The sequence below is a fragment of the Anomaloglossus baeobatrachus genome, chromosome 2 (genome assembly GCF_048569485.1).
Source record: "Anomaloglossus baeobatrachus isolate aAnoBae1 chromosome 2, aAnoBae1.hap1, whole genome shotgun sequence".
NCBI lineage: Eukaryota > Metazoa > Chordata > Amphibia > Anura > Aromobatidae > Anomaloglossus > Anomaloglossus baeobatrachus.
In genome coordinates, this window is record NC_134354.1 from 324,368,328 (window position 1) to 324,390,441 (window position 22,114).

General features: G+C 42.8%; 1 protein-coding gene across 2 annotated transcripts in view; it reads left to right on the top strand.

Annotated features, from left to right (window-relative positions):
• The window catches only part of SLC9A1 (solute carrier family 9 member A1), a 246,355-nt gene extending 227,575 nt beyond the window's left edge, over positions 1 to 18,780 (top strand). For both annotated transcript variants that reach the window (XM_075335896.1, XM_075335897.1), the window contains exon 12: positions 15,921 to 18,780. In XM_075335896.1, the coding sequence (XP_075192011.1) occupies positions 15,921 to 16,195 (275 nt within the window). In that variant the 3' untranslated portion in view covers positions 16,196 to 18,780. The remainder of the gene's footprint in view (positions 1 to 15,920) is intronic.
• The last annotated feature ends 3,334 nt before the right edge of the window (positions 18,781 to 22,114 follow it).

The following is a 22,114-nucleotide window of genomic DNA, read 5'->3' on the forward strand; positions in this document are numbered from 1 at the left end:
AAATTCCAAATGCCCAAATTACGTTTTTGGTCGTCACAAATTTTGCGCAAAATGCAATAACAGGCAATCAAAACGTAGCATCTATGCAGAAATGGTACCAATAAAAACATCAACTCAAGACTCAAAAAAATAAGCTATCACTAAGCCCCAGATCCCAAAAAATGAGAAGGCTACGTGTGGTGGAAAGTGGTGCAAAAAGTGAGGCACATTTTTTTGGACAAACTTATGAATTTTTTTGTAACCCCTTAGATAAAACTAAACCTATAAATGTTTGGTGTCTACAAACTCGTAGTGACCTGCGGCATCACTCACACATCGGTTTTACTATATCATAAACACTGAATAAAATATCCCAAAAACCATCATGCAATTGCACTATTTTTTTTTATTTTTTTTTTTTATTTTCCGCACTTGGAATTTTTTTGCAATTTTCCAGTACACTATATGTTCATTTTAAAGTACAACTCGTCACGCAAAAAACAAGCCCTCAGATAGCAAGATTGACGGAAAAATATAAAAAAGTTCCGGTTCTCGGAAAAAGGAAGCACAAAAATAAACAAAAAAAGGAAAAATCGCCCGGGGTAAAAGGGGCTAAGGTTAAGGAACTATTAAAAAAAAAAAGTGAAAAGATTTACTTTTTTTTTTTTTAATTATGAAAGCATTTAAAAACCTAAAAGATCAAATCACCGCCCCCCCCACTTCCCTTAAAATAATGATAATAAAAACAAAAACTTTGTGGTATCGCCGCTTTCAGAAAAGTACGATCAATCGAAATATAAAAAAATTAACACAATCAGTAAACACGGTTACCTAAAACTTTGGTAACTCCAAAATGTAGTTTTTCAATAGTATCTATAAAAATGTTGTTTTGCCCTGCAAAAAATAATCCATCACACGGCGCCATTGAACGAAAAATGAAAACGTTACAGGTCTTTGAAAATGGCAACACAACCTTACACTTTTTTTTTGCATGCTTCGGGGGGGGGGGTGTTCCACCACTGTAATAATATAAAAACTTGGAAATGTTTGATATCACCGTAAACCTACTGTGAGGTCATTTTTAACCACAAACTGAACACCGTAAAAACAATTTTTTTTTTCTTTCACAATTTCTGCACATTTGGAATTTTTTCACAGTTTTACAGTATGCTATGTGACAATAAGATTGGTATTTTTCAAAGGTGTATCTCGTCACACAAAAAACAAGCTCTCATGTGTATGAGGATACAAAAATAAAAAAGTTATGCCTCTGGGAGGAGAGGAAAAACGCAAAAAAGAAAATTGGCCTCGTCAGGAGGGGGTTAAACATAAAAAAAATAGAAAAATATATTTAGTAATAATTTAAAATGGCCATGGCAGAGTAAATGAGCAGACAGGTCAATATCACCAGGAGGCAAAAGTTAGTGAGATTAAGGCTATGTGCGCACTTACCGGATTTTGCCTCGGATTTTTCGCGGATTTGCTGCATGTTTCGCTGCAGAAAATGTTCATAACATCTCTGCAGTGAATCACCAGCAAATCCTATGGAGAAAAAAAATCCTGTGCGCACTGGGCGGAATTTGACAGCTGCATGTTTTGCTGCGGGAATCCCGCAGCAAAAACAAGTGCATGTCACTTCTTTTCTGCACATCGCTGCGGGATTTCACTCCATTGACTCAATGTTAATCATGAAATCCCGCAGGGAATAACGCAGGCAGCAAATTCTGTGCGGTTCACTGCGTTTTCCTGCGTTATTTCCTGCGGTATTTCGCGGTTTACCTCCGGTAATGTGCATCGCTTGTCTGCGGTTTTGCAGGGAAGTGATGTCATTACAGGAAGAGGAAGCCGTGCAGAGAGTAAACACACACACATCACAGACACACACACATCACAGACACACACACATCACAGACACATACACATCACAGACACAGAACACATAGACACAGACACATAGAACACACATAGAAAGAAAACGGAAATATAGGAAAAAAAGAACGTGGGCTCCGCTGCAAATTTACCTTCCAGCCGAGGTAAGCACACAGCGGCGGCCCGGTATCCTCAGGCTGGGGAGGGCGAGGGGCAGGGGTAATGTCCCCCGCCTCACTCCCCCTCCCGCAGCCGAGAATATCAGCCGCAGCTGCCCCGGCACTGTCGCATGCAATATGTTAGTGATTTATGATGTTAGTGATTCTCTGCAGCATGCATGGTAGGCATACACCGCTCTCCTGCACAGTACATATGGACACAGCTGTGCATGCACATCACTGATGGCCCACTCCGTGAATACACACATGCAGTGACGTTTTGTTTTGTTTTTTTAAATCCAACAATGTTATTTTTATTAAGTCCAATAAAGTCATAACAGATCATGGCATCATTAGAAGATATAACAAGTTTCACAATATTCTTTTATATAGCTACAAACAGCCCATCCCTTTTACCCCTCCGTCCCACTATTCCCTTAACTAAACTCTCCAGTGAGAAAAATTTGCAATACAAATCATAACAATTACAAGATCTTAAAAGCAAACAATTAATGAGCACATCGCTGGCAAGCTCATCAGAAACCACAGAAGGACTTTGAATCCACTCACCCCATTGTTTACTGAACTTAGGATGGCTCCTCTTTTAATATATATTCTTTTCTCCATTAAAATGGTATTCTTTAGGCTGGCAATTATCTCTGACATCCCAGGTGGGCTAATGGCCAACCAGTGTCTAGCAATAGTTTTCCTGGTGTGATACAGAATTTTTGATATTGAGAGTTGTGTAGCAGCAGGACCTACTTCCTCTCCTACTACTCCCAAGATGATGATGATAATAATAATAATAATACCCAATTTTGGGCTCAAGCGTATATCAATATTGAATACTCTATCAAAATGCCCACCTATTTCCAGAGAACAGTTAAATAGGAGCATGACCAGAACATGGGACGCAAATCTACCCCTTCCTTCCTGCACCTTGGACATTTATCGCCAGTGCTAAGTTTAATTTTAAATAACGCTTTTGAGGTTCTGTAGACCTGGTGGACTAGAAATAGGAGGTACCTTCTCTGGGTCGTATTAGTGCAAGGTGCTTTAATGGACTCTAGAATACTTTCTCCTTCATCTACAGTAATAGGACAAACATCTCACTCCCACCCTAACTTTGTGCTACCCGTAGGTTCCTTCAAGATGCCCCTCAGCAAGGAGTTATACAATAAGGAGATGATTCCCTTTGTAGCACTAGACTGTAATACATTTTCCAAGATCCCACTGTGTGAGGCAAGTCTATCGTATGCCCCTGAATTTCTATGGCCTGCCTCAGTTGTAAGAACTTGAAAGAATCCAGAGTTCGGCAGACCATAGTCCTACTTCAGGTGATTAAATGAGCGGAACTCTACATCCGAAAAAAGCTGATACACCCATCTCAAGCCCACCCTACTCCATTCTCCAAACCCCTCCAATCGCTTTAGTTCGCCCAACCTGGGCTTATTCCATATAGGAGTATATCTGGAACATTCCTTTACACCCAGTAAGGCTATGTTCACACAGGACATTTTTGCAGCGTTTTTTTTTTCCTGACCAAAACCTGATCTTGTGGCAGGATGTCTCCTGGGAGTCATCTGCTGTTTTGGTGCGGCTTGTGTGGAGTTTTTTTGTGGCGTTTTTACAAAACAAAAATTCTGTGATGTCAAGACAAGCAAGGGTTCAAGACTACCCGAGTGCTGGGTCGGGCCGGGATTGACCTGGATCCAGCACTCGGGTAGTAAAAAAAAATAAAGCAAGCGCTCTATACTTACCAGCCTCCGTTAGATGTTGGACTGTATGGGCCCCTTCAAGGTATGATGCCATTCAACAGGCCCCTATCACATGGGGGGCTGGGGGCGAAGCATGATTGTAGTGGAAGGGAGAAAACATCGCCAAGCTCACTAACCAAGCCATTCACGCCCACTAACCCAGCTGGTCGCACCCACTAACTTGGAAGGAGCCCACACATTCTAGGCTCACCCATACCTGCTCCCGCGGCCTCTCCTACTTCCCAGTGCTGCTCATTAGCCTCATGCATATTCACTGCTTCCAAAGCACACCCCCCCCCGAATCTGCGGGTCTATCGTACAGTAAAAATAAGTTAAAAGAAATTAAGTAGGGTCCTCCCATGTTATGATTCCCAGCACAGATAAAGCCTACAGCTACAAGCTGCAGCCCCTAGCTGTGTGCTTATCTTGGCTGGGTATCAAAATAAGAGGGACCCCATGCTGTTTTTTTATTATTTACATAAATTAAAAAACAAACCTGCGCCCCCCCCAATTTTGACACCCAGCCAAGATAAAGCCCAGCCCAGCCCAGCCCTAAAAATATCAGCCTGCAGCCGCCCATCCATTAGATGTTAAAAAATCCTGACGTGTTTGCGTGGGTGTGCATGAGATTTCAGAAATCTCATAGACTTTGCTGGGACTGTAAAAAGCATCGTATTATTAGCATGGATTTGCATAAAACCAAGACAAATCCATAGCTAAAAAAAGCTGCAAAGACGCCTAGTGTGAACATAGCCTAACTCTTTACAAGTACGCCATACCTTGTGTATTAAGGCCCCGTCACACACAACGAGGTCATTAACGAGATCATTGCTGAGTCACATTTTCTGTGACGCAGCAGCGATCTCACCAGCGATCTCGTTATGTGTGACACCTACCAGCGATCAGGCCCCTGCTGTGAGATCGCTAGTCGTTGCAGAGTGGTCCGGGCCATTTTCTTCAAAGGCGATGTCCTGCTGGGCAGGACGCATCGCTGTGTTTGACGCTGTGTGACAGGGTCCCAATGACCGCCAAGATCGTTATACAGGTTACTGCGTCGTTGGTAAGGCCTGACTGTGTGACATCTCACCAGCGACCTCCCAGCGACTTACCAGCGATCCTTATCTGAATGTATCATTGTCGGGATCGCTGATAAGTCGTTGTGTGTGACTGGGCCTTAGCTGGTGTCACACACAACGACAACGACGTCGCTGCTACGTCACCATTTTCTGTGACGTTGCAGCGACGTCCCGTCGCTGTCGCTGTGTGTGACATCCAGCAACGACCTGGCCCCTGCTGTCAGGTCGCCGGTCGTTGCTGAATGTCCAGCTTCATTTTTTGGTCGTCACTCTCCCGCTGTGACACACACATCGCTGTGTGTGACAGCGAGAGAGCGACGAAATGAAGCGAGCAGGCAGCAGGAGCCGGCGTCTGGCAGCTGCGGTAAGCTGTAACCAGCGTAAACATCGGGTAACCAAGGGAAGACCTTTCCCTGGTTACCCGATATTTACCTTTGTTACCAGCCTCCGCCGCTCTTGCTGCCAGTGCCGGCTCCTGCTCTGTGCACATGTGGCTGCAGTACACATCAGGTAATTAACCCGATGTATACTGTAGCAAGGAGAGCAAGGAGCCAGCGCTAAGCAGTGCGTGCGGCTCCCTGCTCTCTGCACTGTGACATGTAGCTGCAGCACACATCGGGTTAATTAACCCGATGTGTACTGTACCTAGGAGAGTAAGGAGCCAGCGCTAAGCGCGGCTCCCTGCTCTCTGCACATGTAGCACAGCGACGTTATGATCGCTGCTTCTGCTGTGTTTGACAGCTAAGCAGCGATCATAACAGCGACTTACAAGGTCGCTGTTACGTCACCGTCTACCTTAGCATATCAGACTCTCCCCTACCATGGAAAGCTTCAAGAGGAACCTCAAGACGCATCTCTTCCAACAAGCCTACAACCTACAGTAACCCTCAGTCCAGTACACCACTGCGCAACCAGCTCTGTGTACCATAACCCATTCCCTGTAGACTGTGAGCCTTCGCGGGCAGGGTCATCTCTCCTCCTATACCAGTCTGTTTTGTACTGTTAATGATTGTTGTACGTATACCCTCTTTCACCTGTAAAGCGCCATGGAATAAATGACGCTATAATAATAAATAATAATAACTCCTCCTTTGCAGTATATGCCCACCTACCGGCAGGAAGTTGTTCAGTTTTATGCTTAGTGTCCGCAGGAGGATAGACACTGGGCTTTTTTCTCCAGCCCCTTTTTTTCACTTTTTTCCACAATCGTCGTTTTTTTCATCTAATATCTTTTTTATTTCTTTTCATAGAACATGCGATTTCATAGGGCAACAGAGTGTAATCGGACACTCTGCTTTCCCACAAAGAGACGAGGGCAACAGAGTGTAATCGGGCACTCTGCTTTCCCACAAAGAGACGAGGGCAACAGAGAGTAATCGGGCACTCTGCTTTCCCATAAAGAGACCGAGACTGCAGGGGATGCAGAGATCATACTGTCGGGTCTCGGGTCCGGATCACAGGATCGTGAACCCGAACGTGTCGGCGTTCAGGGCTTGGATATGGATAAACAATCCGTTCGCCCACCATAGAGAGTGACCATCAGCGAGAGAGAGTGTGAGCACCGAACATGTGGCACAAGCAGCGTTATGAAGACAAGGTAGGACCCTGTGTCTTCTGTTCTCGCTGTCACCGGGGCTCCAGGGCACCTCCGCTCACCTTAACATTAAGGTCACCGATCTCTCCTTACTGCGCTCTCCATATCAGGTTCCTGGTTCCGTTTCCACGCAGGCCTCATTTCATACACGGGTCTCTTGAAGCGCACACGGGGTTAATACACGCCCACCGCAGCCATCTTCTCATACTCTTATACATGGCACTCTCATCGCTTACCCAGAAAGACACGCCCCCCGCAACCTTCTTCTGCACAGTGTACAGGAGTTTCCAAAGGAGGTAAATGTTGAACACACCTCCTCCTTATCCTTCCGGGCTATGTGTTTCCGGTCACCATAGAGTTCAGCCCTCCTCATTGTTTGCTATATAAACATGAGTTTGCCGGTATTATCAGGAGGACAGAGTTTCATCCACCACATTCTGCCTGGCTCTCAAGTGGGGAATCACGCTGCAGCAGGGCACATCGCGCAGGACACATGGACTGATTCTGGGTAGGATTTTTCCACTACAGACACATTCGGCCTCCTCCTCATAGTCATCCCTACCTACCAGCTATTTTCTTTTCTATATTTCTCTACTATCTTTCCATAGTTAACAATGGCTAATACAGGAAGGATAAGCCCTCATTAGCAGCCAGTGTTTCAAACTATGCTTGCTCTACCTGCAATTCTAAGTTTACATCTGCACAAGGCACATCATTATGTTCTTCTTGTACTAATCATGCGGTTTCTGGTGCCCAGGAGCCCCCTGACAATAGACAGATACAGAGTGAGTCCTCTATTCCAGTTTGGGCCTCAACTCTGTAACAGTCTGTAGCTGACCTAACCTAAGTATCCCAGATACTGGTTACAGGCATGCAAAAACTACCGCTACACGACTCTACCTCCGGAACGTCATCTCCTCTCATGGTGAATCTCAGTTACCGGAACGGTTATCTCAAGCTGAGAAATCGTGTACAGGTTCTAGAAAACTAACCCGTATCGTGTCTCATTCTAGGTCTCGCTCTAGATCTCTCACCTTCTCCATCCATGTCCTCTGAGGGACCATCTGCCACACCAGAGATACGTACATTAGCTGAATCCAGTCACAATTCGGATTCTGACTCGGACTCTGAGTTGGATCGCCCTTTCAAAATGAGAGATATGGTAGATAGTTTAGTTCAGCCTGTAAATCAAACTTTAAACATTACAGACACTAATACTCCTCAGGAAAAGCACCACATTTCCTTCAGGAAAAACAAAAGGCTCCGGTAGTTTTCTAAGATCATAAAGAGTTCCAAGATCTAGTAGACAGACAGTGGGCACAACCTGACAGAAAATTTAAAAGAAAAGAATGTATGGATACATTGTATCCCTTTTCTGCTGATCTTGTTTAAAAAAAAAAAAGACAGTCACCATCTGTTGATCCACCAGTATCTCGGCTCTGCGCCGGTACAATACTGCCATTATATATCGCTCACCTTTTCCTCAGAGGAACCTTTAGTCACAGCATTACAGAGCTCAGTAAGGAATCTAACTCCAGTTCTGATTTTGACTCAGACCAATCCTCAAAGAGGACATATATAGTCTACAGTTTAGTTCAGGACGTTATCTAGAACTTGAACAATATACAGACTAATCCACTTCATGAAAACAGTCTATATCTTTCTGAAAAATAAGACTTACATCAGATCTCTTATCAGACCAAAAGGAACAGAACTATTCTCAAAGTTCCCACCAACAGAAAAGTGGAATCTTTAACCAAAGTTTCCATTTCAATCAGCAGATCGTTCTAGAACCAGTCTTCATTTCTGTATGGTTATCTAAAACTATTTACTTTTCGTCTAAACATCCCCATAACTGCACCATCAATACTAGAGCCTGTGGCTTATGGCTTTAGCTGTTGGTTGCAATTATAGAGGATGTGGGTGCAAGTTCCAGGGAGAATCTCCAAAAGAGAGTATTCTCTTGTAAGTCGCTGTTATGATCGCTGCTTAGCTGTCAAACACAGCGACACAGCAGCGATCATAACGTCGCTACATGTGCAGAGAGCAGGGAGCCGCGCACACTGCTTAGCGCTGGCTCCTTGTTCTCCTAGCTACAGTACACATCGGGTTAATTAAACCCGATGTGTACTGCAGCTACATGTGCAGGGAGCCGCGCACACTGCTTAGCGCTGGCTCCTTGCTCTCCTAGCTACAGTACACATTGGGTTAATTACCTGATGTGTACTGCAGCTACATGTGCAGAGAGCAGGAGCCGGCACTGGCAGCGAGAGCGGCGGAGGCTGGTAACGAAGGTAAATATCGGGTAACCAGGGAAAGGGCTTCCCTTGGTTACCCGATGTTTATCTTGGTTACAGCGTACCGCAGCTGCCAGATGCCGGCTCCTGCTCCCTGCTCACTTCATTTTGTCACTCTCTCGCTGTCACACACAGCGATCTGTGCGTCACAGCGGGAGAGCGCCTTTGAAGAAAACGAACCAGGGCTGTGTGTAACGAGCAACGATCTCACAGCAGGGGCCAGATCGCTGCTCAGTGTCACACACAGCGAGATCGCTAATGAGGTCACTGTTGCGTCACTAAAACCGTGACGTAGCAGCGATTTCGGTAGCGATCTCGCTATGTGTGAAGCACACCTTAGATGGGTTCAATAGAGTTCCTAGACAAGTACTTACACATACCATCTATCACAGACATCAAAGGTTCTTGCTCTTTGCGGTAGTCCATTCACTGACCATCAGTCTATCAACTGATCCCAGAATCTTCACAAAAGTGGCAGCAACTATGGCCATCCTAAAGGTACCGTCACACTAAGCGACGCTCCAGTGATCCCACCAGCAACCTGACCTGGCAGGGATCGCTGGAGCGTCGCTACACGGGTTGCTGGTGAGCTGTCAAACAGGCAGATCTCACCAGCAACCAGTGAGCAGCCCTCAGCCAGCAGCGACGCGTGGAAGCGATGCTGCGCTTGGTAACTAAGGTAAATATCGGGTAACCAACCCGATATTTACCTTGGTTACCAGCGCACACCACTTAGCGCTGGCTCCCTGCACTCCTAGCCAGAGTACACATCGGGTTAATTACCCGATGTGTAGTCTGGCTATGTGTGCAGGGAGCCGGCACTGACAGCGTGAGAGCGGCGGACGCTGGTAACGAAGCTAAATATCGGGTAACCAAGGAAAGGGCTTCTTGGTTACCCAATATTTACCTTTGTTACCAGCGTCCGCAGAAGCCGGCTCACTGCACATTCAGTTGTTGCTCTCTCGCTGTCACACACAGCGATGTGTGCTTCACAGCGGGAGAGCAACAACTAAAAAATGGTCCAGGATATTCAGCAACAACCTGCGACCTCACAGCAGGGGCCAGGTTGTTGCTGGATGTCACACACAGCAACATCGCTAGCAACATTGCTGTTGCATCACAAAAGTCGTGCCTCAGCAGCGATGTTGCTAGCGATGTTGCTTAGTGAGACGTGGCCTTAAGAGTCAGATAAATCATAGTCATGGCCATCCTAAGAGTCAGATAAATCATAGTCATACCTATCTTCTCGACATACTAATCAAAGATCCGTCTCATCAGTCATGTCGTCAAAGTCTCAATATCGCCACAGGAAACATAGTTCATATAGGCTAGATAATCAACAAAGCAAAATATTGCTAAGCATGCTATATACACGGTACAAACTAGACTGTTCCTTACAGAACAGAATAGAGAAGAATCACTTCAAGTTACTCGTCTAATCTTACTATACATATCTGTTTCCGTCCAAATTGCATGTAAGTAACTAGAAGAATAGTGGTCGCTTTTCACAGTTCAGCTAATTTCACAGCACAGTCGTACAATTAGGCTTATTTTTATGTGAAACAAGTCAATGTCATCACCAATTCTATCAATACACCTTCCAACATAGGTTCATCGGTCTCTAACGTAGTGGTTAAAGTCACCACCTTTTCTACAAGGTCATGCATTCCTTTCCTGTTCACTACCTAGTGATCACACCAGCCTAGAGGCCCCGTCACACTAAGCAACATCGCTAGCAACATCGCTGCTAACGAACAACTTTTGTGACATAGCAACGATGTTGCTAGTGATGTCGCTGTGTGTGACATCCAGCAACAACCTGGCCCCTGCTGTGAGGTCGTTGGTTGTTGCTGAATGTCCTGGGCCATTTTTTAGTTGTTGCTGTCCCGCTGTGAAGCACAGATCACAGATACTAACCTGGCGAACAACCATGTAACAGAGTTTACCAGTTCCCAGTCCAGGCATAGTTTTTCGGTGGTAGATTACCTAAGCCGCAAGGACCAGACATCAGCAAAATGGTCTCTACATCAATATACAAGAGCCAGATTTTGACCTAATTACATCCAGAAACAATAACAAGGTTAGTCCCGGTATCAAGTACACGCGACTCCCTCATAGTTGCATCTAATACCCTAAGAACTTCTTGGTCACAGTTCACACTGCTGTACCTATCCTCTTCCTCTTTAACTAATTCCCAGAATTGTAAAGATAATTAAGACAAAGATCGTACCAGTTATACTATAACACCAGACTGACTAAGAGAGTTCACCCAAATCATCAATATGATAGCGGGCGCGCCATTAAAACTCACAGATAATCAAGAACTTCTCTCCCAAAACCCACTCTGTCATCAGATTTCGTAGTTTCTCAAATAACGACATAGCAGTTAAAGCCATTGTTCAAAAGACCTTAGGTTTTAGCCTACTCGGTCATACAGACCATAATAAAACCCAGAAAAACATCAACATAAAATATTGCTTCCGTATCTAGAAGTCTAGAAAGCCTTTTTTTCGGTTGATGTGAACCAAACAACGTTGCTCTTTTGTCATTCACACTGCCCAGTCTCCAGGCTTCTTTCACACAGGACTAGATTCAATGGTAGGCCTCAGTTTCCTCGTAACACAAATCTAGGCTTTGTCTATATTATTTTCATGAATACATAGGCGATCCATCTCAAGTCCTAACATTCCTAAGGAAGTAGATCATTTTAAACCCACTGACCAATCAACAATAAAACTCTAGGATAGAAATCTAGTCCTCAATGCACTACATAGCCACCTTATGAGCCTATCCAACACATAACACTACAGGAAACATCATATTCCTAGTAGCCATCAAGTCATCTGTCTAGGTGGGAATTTTACTGTTTCTCAGGTCATGCCAGGTTTCTAATTATATATACACTGTGTTCCAAATTATTATGCAAAAAGAGTTTAGGAGTGATGAGGTTAAAAAATTTTTTTTTGTCATTTAAACTCATTGATGGTGATGTGTGTCAGGGCTCTTTATATCACTGAAAGCAATTGCAGATACCTGTGCAAATTAGTTTGGCAGGTGTGTCCAAAATAAAGGCAAGACTACTTAAGAAGGCTGTTCCACATTATTAAGCAGCCTACATTTTTTGCCAAAATGGGAAAGAAAAAGGATGTTGCAGCTGCTGAGAAGCAACAAATTGTGGAGTTTTTAGGTCAAGGCATGACTACAATCAACATTGCCAAGACACTTCTTGATTGTGCGATGATCACGATGAAGTATGTAGCTGATTCACAGCACACACGTGTGCGTGCTGATAAGGAAAAATTGAGGACTCTTTCCAACAGGCAATTGCGTCATGTTAAAAGAGCAGCTGCTAAAATGCCTTGTCATAGCAGCAGACAAGTTTTTGAAGCTGCTGGTGTCTCCAACGTCCCAAGGACAACAAGATGCAGGGTCCTTCAGAGGTTTGCAGCTGTGCGTAAGCCATCCTGTCGACCACCTCTATCCACTGCACACAAGCAGAAACGGCTCCAGTGGGCCAAACGATACATGAAGACTGACTTCTAAACTGTTTTGTTCACCGATGAGTACCGTGCAACGCTCGATGGTCCAGATGGATGGGAGTGGAGGATGGCTGGTTGATGAACACCCCATGAAAACACGGCTAAGGCGCCAACAAGGAGGTGGTGGAGTAATGTTTTGGGCTGGAATCATGGGGAGAGAGATAGCCGGCCCCTTTAGGATCCCTGAAGGGGTAAAGATGAACTCCATAATCTATGTGGAGTTTCTAAAACAGCACTTCCTGCCATGGTTCAGGAGGAAGAACCGTGCATTCCGCAGCAAGCTCATTTTCATGCATGATAATGCACCGTCTCATGCTGCAAATAACACATCTGCATCTCTGGCTGCTATGGGCATAAAAGAGGACAAACCTATGGTGTGGCCACCATCTTCCCCTGACCTCAACCCCATTGAGAACCTCTGGAGCATCATCAAAAGGAGTGTCTATGATGGCGGGAGGCAGTTCACATCTAAGCAACAGCTCTGGGAGGGTATTCTGTCCACATGCAAAACAATTGAAGCACAAACCATCCAAAAACTGACAAATTCAATGGACGAGAGTTCAGAGTCCTATGTGCAAATGTAACATCACCTAGAATTAATTTTTGACTTGAAAACTTTTTGATTTCATTTAGTAATAAGCTGATAATGCTTAGAATTTCACAATTGACAATTTTGTTTTTCAAAATAAAAAGGTTGAAAACTGCTGTGCATAATAATTTGGAACATGCATTTTGAGTGCATTTTGAGTGTTTATTATTTTTAAAAATATACGGTTTTCATAGGCAGTTTGATCAAAAACATTTCAATTATACTCGAATAGTAGATGACTGGAAAATAACAATGACTGCAATTCATAAAGTTAATTTAGAAGAATATGAAAAAATATTTTTTGCATAATAATTTGGAACACCGTGTACATTAAGAGAAGTACAGGTTGTGGTACGACCTTATCTTCCTCTCCAAGGTAGTCTCGTTTTTTCACATAAACATAAAAGTCATCCTTCCCTCGCTCTAGTCTACACTACTTCATACCGCAAAAGCAGCACAAAACAGACCCAACCTGGTCAAACCAATACATACATATCTTGATGGAATCAAGGAATTTAAACGATTACACTCATTTTTAATCATATATGACTAACTTCGCTAGGGCCTATGTGTTCTGTCATTTTAGGGTCATTCAATATAAAATTAAAAAGACAAACCCTTCAGGACTAAGGGTTCATTACACCCGAGCAGCAAGAACATCCTTAGCCATACGCCATTAAACTTCTCTTCACAAGTTTTTGAAATAACCACCTCGTCCTATTTTCACACCTTCTCTAGGTTTTGCAAGGTAGACTACTGCTCTTCTACCAACTCAGGCTTAGCCAGTAGGGTCTTATGAACTATGTGTATTGTAAATCTATAATCTACTTCCCACCCTTAGGGACTGCTTTGGAACGTCCCATGGTTTCCTGTGTCCCCCAATGAAACGAAAGAGAAAAAGAAGATTTTGGGTACTCATCGTAAAATCCTTTTCTCTGAGTCTTCATTGGGGGACACAGCACCCACCCATATTATTTATTCACATTCAAAGAGAGCTATAAATCAACTAATTACTAGAACTACTTCTCCTCCTACTGCTTTATCACTAACTGAATAACTTCCTGCCGGTAGGTGGGTATATACTGCGAAGGAGGAGTTAATCTTTTATTTTTGCCTAGTGTCACCTCCTAGTGGCAGCAGCATATACCCATGGCTTCCTGTGTCCCCCAATGAAGACTCAGAGAAAAGGATTTTACGGTGAGTACCCAAAATCTTCTTTTTAAGGCCGGTGCCACACGGGGACTACTGCGATCATCGCATGGCACTTGGCTTAGGCTCGCAGCACAGCGGGAGCCGAATGTCATGCGAGTGTTATTGCGACTGAGGTCCGATCGTGCAATCGGACCACAGCTGCGGGGGGCGGGCCGGCACTGAGGAGGGGAGGGCCGGCGCTGCGGAGGAGAGGGAGGGATTTATCACCCTCTCTCCTCCGTTGTCGGCTATTGCCATTCTTGCATTACACCACTATAATGCGAGTGCAGTGCAATATTTCTCTCGCCCCATAGATTTGAATGGGTGCAAGAGAAAGAGGATCGCATTGCACCCGCAGCATTCTGAGACTGTTTTCTTGGTCCGATTAGGGCTGAGAAAATAATCGCTCATAGGTGCTAGCACATAGGCTAAAATTTTTTATTGCATTCCACTCGCTCTGATTTGCATGCCGTGTGTCTTAGGCCTAACCCTGTAAGTACTTGTCTGCATATGTGTGATATCTCTTTCCTCTCTCTTCACAACAGTCAGAAGGGCTGACAGTTTGCACCACATATAATCTCTAAATACATACAGACCCCAAAATTAATTTGGGTTGACATGAAGGGTATTTCCGTCTCATAAAGTGACAACATGTCAGTAAGATATACCATCAATTTATAATCAGATGGTGGGGGACTGACCTTTCATTCTAAGAATGAAAGGGCCACAAAGCTCCTGGTCACCTGTCTGTAGCCAGCCCAATTCTTTTGAATTAATCTGTGCTTTAGATCACTTGCTCAACATATGTCAAGGTTCTGCAGTGCTGAGTTTATTTGCCCCTTTAGTTTAAAGAATGGTTAAACTCTTAAAAAACAAAAAAGAATGGTTACACTCATGATCATGAATTGATGCCATAACCTTGCGTTGATACCACCACTTTACAAGAAGGGAATATTCACTAATTTCAGAACCAAAACCAGACCTTAAGATTAATTCCAACCTTGGACCAGAACCTCTATGAAATACAGACACCAGTGCCATTGCATTTTGTGACCCTGTCTTTCCAACCATGAAGAGGAACACTAGGTCATATCAACTGTCGAGCTTTGAGGACACTCACTGTATCTGTTGAGTTTGAGTAGCATGATGCAGATTAAATCCAATAAAGAACTATATTAAAACTAGTTGTAACAAAATGGTGTTGGGGGGAGTCAAACACTAAAGCTCCATACCCTTTCCCATGTTTACGCCAGTGCTAAAATACGTCATACATTTCAAAGCAGTGTCCACAAGCCAAAGTTAGACAAACTTTTTATTCCATTATAGTCTGTTATTAAAAGCCAGTTCGTGAACCAGAAAAGAAAAAAGATTCACATTTTCCCCTAAGTTTTATTTTATGTATAAGCACCAAGTGATTATTTTGTCATTGGTAGCTCTTCTACTGATTGGTTTGTTTTGTGCTGAAGTGGAAATTCTTAGAATATGTTCAGCTTATTAGGTCTATTTTTTTTCATTGTGGTTTTTGGTTTGTTTTTAATTATTATAAAAGGTTTAACATGGGTTGTTTTTTTTTTCTCTTCTCATTTCTGCATGCTGCAAAAACATTACCAAAAATCCTTTAAAAACAAAATCAATAATGCTTGGAAAACATGCCAAAAGATGGACATAATACTTTTTCCAACATGCTTTAAGCATGAGCATGTTTTCTCACTGAAATAAATGAGAACCTTGTTGCGAGCAGATTTGAATAACTTTTTATGTAAATTTAGGTGCAGAAATGCATTAAAAACACTGCATGAATTTATCATTTTACATACATATTACCGCTGAAATGTGTATTATACTTTACTTCTTATTTTTCTTATGCTCAGATCCTATTGCTTATGAGCCAAAGTCAGAGTCTGAGAATCTTCCAGTAATTACCATTGACCCAGCTTCCCCTGAGTCCGTGGATTTAATTGATGAGATGCAAGAAGGTGATGATGAAGGTGGGATCACCATGGTAGCTCGAGAGCCCCCTTCACCTGGGGTAGATGATGTATTTAATCCTAGTGAAAGCCCTAACGCCCAACGCTTGCAAAGATGTTTGAGTGATCCTGGACCCCAGCCTGAGGAAAACCAGCCTTTCCTGCCTAAAACTGAGTGATCTCTGTGTAACTGGACTGATACAAATGACATACAGGCAATAGTCATTTTACATTCTTCATTCCTTTCATCCCTGTTTGCATTTGTGCTTTTACCTTTATTTTTTGATTCCAGCCTTTACCCATTTATTATATTTTTCTTCAGTTGCTTGCACTCTCATTTCCCCTTATTGACACATTTTTATATATTATTTTTTATTTTATAATTATAACCAAAGATATTTGAATTTCTGTATATTTGGTGTCCTACATAGTTTATTTTATTTTTTATATACACGGTGGTAGGTCTTATGCTCTTGTTATATCAATAATCATTTGTTAAAACCAGTACCTAAGCAGTTTTATGTTAAGCACAGAGGTATTAAAAATATCAGGCTCCTTCTTTGTACATTAGCAGTGTCCAGAAAGGTACTGCATCCTATGCACAGATAAAAGAAAGTTATGTTCATTATATCTTCATGAAAGATACTAAAGCTTGCTTTCGTGCTAACTGTTTCTGTTCATGTGAATGTATGATAGAACTAACACACTCCAATGTAACCTTTAAAACTCCACACACCAGCAGTAAATAATAAACCATCAAGGTACTCCAGCTTCTTGGCCAGTGTTTCAAATGCTTATCTTCCCTATTCTTAGAGAACAATTCACATTACGAGAGTAGCAAATTTTATTTACCCTTGCTTGGCATTTTGTCATTGTCAATAGATGTGTATTATAAGCTAACTAGAAGGACCACATTTCAGACATTTCAACATGGTCGCATATGGGACAATTCTCCCTTAAAAATGCCAGTTAGTGTGCAGTCACATTTAAAGGGAGCCTGTCAGGTTCCTTATGCCCTCCAACCCAACAGTATTCACATGTCTATGCCAAACGTTCTTCCCTAAGCAGCCCTGTATAATATTTTCTAAAATCAATGTTTAGAAAAAAACAAAGTGCTAATTAGGCAACATAAAATGCTCATTAGGCATTAGGCCTAAGGGGTGCTTCACACACAGCGAGATCGCTACCGAAATCGCTGCTACGTCACGGTTTTGGTGACGCAACAGTGACCTCATTAGCGATCTCGCTGTGTGTGACACTGAGCAGCGATCTGGCCCCTGCTGTGAGATCGCTGCTCGTTACACACAGCCCTGGTTCGTTTTTTTGGTCGTCGCTCTCCCGCTGTGACGCACAGATCGCTGTGTGTGACAGCGAGAGAGCGACGAAATGAAGCGAGCAGGGAGCAGGAGCCGGCATCTGGCAGCTGCGGTAAGCTGTAACCAGGGTAAACATCGGGTAACCAAGGTGGTTACCCGATATTTACCTTCGTTACCAGCCTCCGCCGCTCTCACGCTGCCAGTGCCGGCTCCTGCTCTCTGCACATGTAGCTGCAGCACACATCGGGTTAATTAACCCGATGTGTACTGTAGCTAGGAGAGCAGGAAGCCAGCGCTAAGCAGTGTGCGCGGCTCCCTGCTCTCTGCACATGTAGCTGCAGTACACATCGGGTTAATTAACCCGATGTGTACTGTAGCTAGGAGAGCAGGGAACCAACGCTAAGCAGTGTGCGCGGCTCCCTGCTCTATGCACATGTAGCGACGTTATGATCGCTGCTGCGTCGCTGTGTTTGACAGCTAAGCAGCGATCATAACAGCGACTTACTAGGTCACTGTTACGTCACAGAAAATGGTGACGTAATAGCGACGTCGTTGTCGCTGTCTCTATGTGTGAACCCAGCCTTAGACTAGTGGAAGGGGCATTGTTCCCCCAGACTAGTCTCCTGGTCTGGGGAAGTGCAGAAGCTGTTTGTCCACACATGCGAAGTGCACCTCTCTGAAGCCAGGATGCGTACATCCGGCATCACTGCGCATGATCAGAAGCCCAGAAACTGTTCTTACAATCATGTGCATTGTGCCTCTCTGAATCTGTTACATGTACACCTGGCTTCATAGGCGCACTGACTGCCGAAATGAAATGCGTGCATACGCAAGATTTCCAGGGGCTGCGATAATGCCAACTCTTTGAAAACATGGCACTCCCACAGAGGCTTGATAGCATGGAAAAAGGACCGACTAGTCTGGGTAAACAACACCTTATCGACTAGTCAAAGGACTTATTAGCATAGGAACAGCACACTTCATAAATGCTTTTTTAAAACATTGATTTTAGTAAATAGCATTATACAGGGCTTGTTAAGTAGGAAATTTTGGCATACACTTGTGAATGCTGCTGGGTTGGAGGTCTTAAGGGACCGGACAGGTTCTCTTTAAGGAACAAGCACCTCTTAAGCAAAATTGCTTCTACAGATGAAGACAAATGATTGTGCAATAATAGTGCTATGTTTGTGAACGCAAGTGTGAAGGAGATACATGCATGCATCATGTGCCTTTTGCTCTGCACATAGAAGAATATGTCAGAGATATCGAGGGAGAAGTGTGTACATTCATGGGTGTGCAGAGATGCCTTTGCATGTATAGTTCTCCCACACACATTGCTTCTTTACAGCCTTCTATATAAAGGTGAATAGTTTCCTGGTGTCTGTGAAAGGACTATGGAAGATTTTTTTTTTTATTTGAAAAATAGTAAATAAATGTATAATTTTTAATTGGAGGTCTCTCTTTTCATATTTTATCTAAGTCCTGTTCGTATGAGAAAGATAACAAATTGTTAGTGACATCCCATATGAAGGAATGATTTATACTGGATCCATTATTTACAATACGTGATGGTCAAGGCTCTCCTCTTCATGCATAGGTCACAAAGGATACTTATTAAACTTTCCCATAAAAGTCATTAAGAGGTACTCCAGGGAGATAATATTCTACTGGCCATGCCCTCATAAACTATAAAGATGAGCTTTATAGTGCAGTTCCCCACCCTCCACAGTACCTGTAATTCAGTGTGATGCTGCAGCTGCTCGCCATCTTTTCAGAGATGTTATATCACACATCAAGAAGCATGGCCTGATCCTGGTGTTTAGTAGCCGCCAGCCCCCTGATAATATCTGTTTCTCTGCAGTCTGAGAACAGGGGGTGTAGCATGGGTGTCCCACCACCCCATGTTCTCAGAACATCACTATGGATCTCATAATCTTGAAGACGTCGCCATTAGAGTAATCCAGTGAGATAAAAAATTATTCTAACAACTTAACCCTTAATGACTACCTCAGAATTGCCAAGCTACGGAAAGCGTCTGGAATCATTTGAGGAGCATGATCCCAGAGGCATCTTTCTGTCAGTGTAAAACTGATAGTATAATGTATTGCAATACATTATACCTGTGATCAGGATAATAAAAAGAAATGTTCCATATAGGAACTAAGTAAAAAAAAAAAAAAAGTAAAATAAAAAAACAGAAAAGAAAGAACAAGAAAAACCTATTCCAATAAAGATGTATATTTCTGTAAACAAAAAAAAAGAAAGAAACGAGGGCGGAGCCGGACATGGCTGAGTGAGGACACTGTTTTCCTGAGCTCCTCTCTACATTCTCCCATAAAGCCAGTTTTAACTTCAAAATGGGCAAATCCTCCACTAAAAAGAACAAACTCTGCGCCCCAGGGCGCCCACCTACATCCCAAAGCAACATCGAAGCATAAAGCAAAGGGAGAAAAAAGGAACCGCACTCACCGGTGATTGCTGTGAAGTATTCAGATTTATTTCGTGGTCGGAGGATACATGCTTCGGCTTTACAGGGAGGGAATGAGGATGGTTAGCACAAAAAGACTACGGCCGTTTCGCCCCTGTAGGTGGGGCTTCGACGGGTCTTGCAGATTAGTGACCTCACTATGCAGGTTATAAAAAAGCAGCAAGCTCCAATCATGTGTGCAGGTGAGTTAAAAAGCATTAAAAACAAAAAAAAAAGCCCAAATGGCCTGATATCACTAAATGAATCGCAATGACGGACACACTGTTTCAATTTCATATGATAATGTAATAAATTATACTTTTTCAACCCAGAAATACAACTAGGTCGTTTTTTTCATTAAAGCCTAGCGGGCCCATAGCATTATATTTAATTATATACTCCGCTTCCTTTTGCAAAAGGACTTTGAGTGTCACCACCTCTAGGTGACGGTTCAACCAAATCCAATCCAGCAAACGTTAAAACGTTGCAATTACACTTTTGGTTACCCAAAGGACCAAGGTTATGCAGCCAAGTTGAGGTTGGTGTATAGCATTTTTTTACTAGTATGTCTCCGATGTTTTTAGACCGTCTATATGTAATTAATGGTCTATTTTTAGCTACATCTGCTAAGTCTCTATCTTTTTGTATTAGGTGCCAGTTTTTATTTATTGTAGTCCTTATGATATTGTCCATTGGACTATACTTAAAATTAAAAATCAGACGTTTTTGTGAATTATTTTGCTGATCTGAACTGGAGCCTATCATTCTGGACAATTTTTTTTATTTTTTGTTTTTTCCTTTGCTACTTTTTTATTAGCTCGTTCTTGCGCTGCAACTACCTCGGCTCTTGGGTAACCGCGTTCTAAAAATCTTTTCTGAAGATCCTGAATTTGTTCGTTTAATTTTTCAATATCATTCGTAATCCTGTATACCCGCAAAAACTGGCTGTATGGGATGGATTTGAGGACGTGTCTTGGGTGGGCACTTTTTATGATGTAATAAATTATTTACTGCTATGGGTTTCCTAAAGATCTCACGTGTGATCTGCCCATCTTTTATCACTAATTTAACATCTAGGAATTCTATCTCACTTTCTCCATATTGGTGAGTGAATAGCATGTTATATTTATTTGTTAAATTTAAATGCTGAACGAAAGCTTTTACATCTGCCTCTTCTCCATCCCATACAATCAGGACATCATCTACAAAACGTAAATACAGTTTTATATGTCTGATAAAAGGATTATTCAGACCATATACTAGATCCTCTTCCACTGTGGCTAGATATAAATTTGCAAATGTGCAAGCCACTGGTGTCCCCATCGCCACCCCACTATGTTGTAAGAACCAATCATTACCGAATTTAAAAGCATTGTGTGTAAGGACAAATAATAATGCTTCTTCAATGAAATTAATTTGTTCTGGGGCTTCTCCTATTTTTCTATCTACAATAACCTCCACTCCCTGGCGTTGTGGTATTCTTGTATATAGACTCTCAATGTCTAAAGACACCCATTTAAAAGAGGGCTGCCAATCAAAATTCTCTAAATGGTACAATAGATCACTTGTATCCTTTATGAATGATGGAATACATGCCAATAGAGGATGCAGTAGCCAGTCAAGGTACTTAGACAAAGGTTCAGTCAGGAACCCAATTCCTGAGATGATTGGTCTCCCTGGGGGTGCAACAATCGATTTGTGAATTTTAGGAACTGAGTACCAATGAGGTTTAGTAGGATAGGAGGGAAGTAATTTTTCAGCTCTGTTTTTTGTCAAGAATCCCACACTGACCTGTCTATTCAAAAACCCTCTTAGTTTTTCTTTAAATCTTACTGTGGGGTCTCCTTTTAGGACTCTATAAACCTCATTGTTACTGAGTTGATTTGACGCTTCTTTCAAGTAGTATCGCATATCCAAAAGCACTATCGCACCCCCCTTGTCTGCTTTTCTTATGGTCACGTCTTTCCATGACTGTAGTTTTTTTAAAGCAAGTTTTTCTGCTCCTGATAAATTATCAGGAAAGGCGGGGTAGGACAGCGCTCGTATGTCACGCAACACCACTTCTTGAAACAGGTCAATGTTGTTGCCAGGTGATACTGGTGGAAAAAACGTGGATTTCACTCCTCCTGTAAATATTGGAAATGCTTCATCTGGCTCCCTGACTGAAGAAACATCGGAACTGGGCATATTTTCGTCATTAATGCTCAGTAGCAATGTTGCCTCTGTCAAATTAGCGTTGTTTTCTATATTTCCGAAATTGAACCCGATGGGATCTGAATTACATTGCCTTTCTGACCAATCCGTTGTAGATAAAG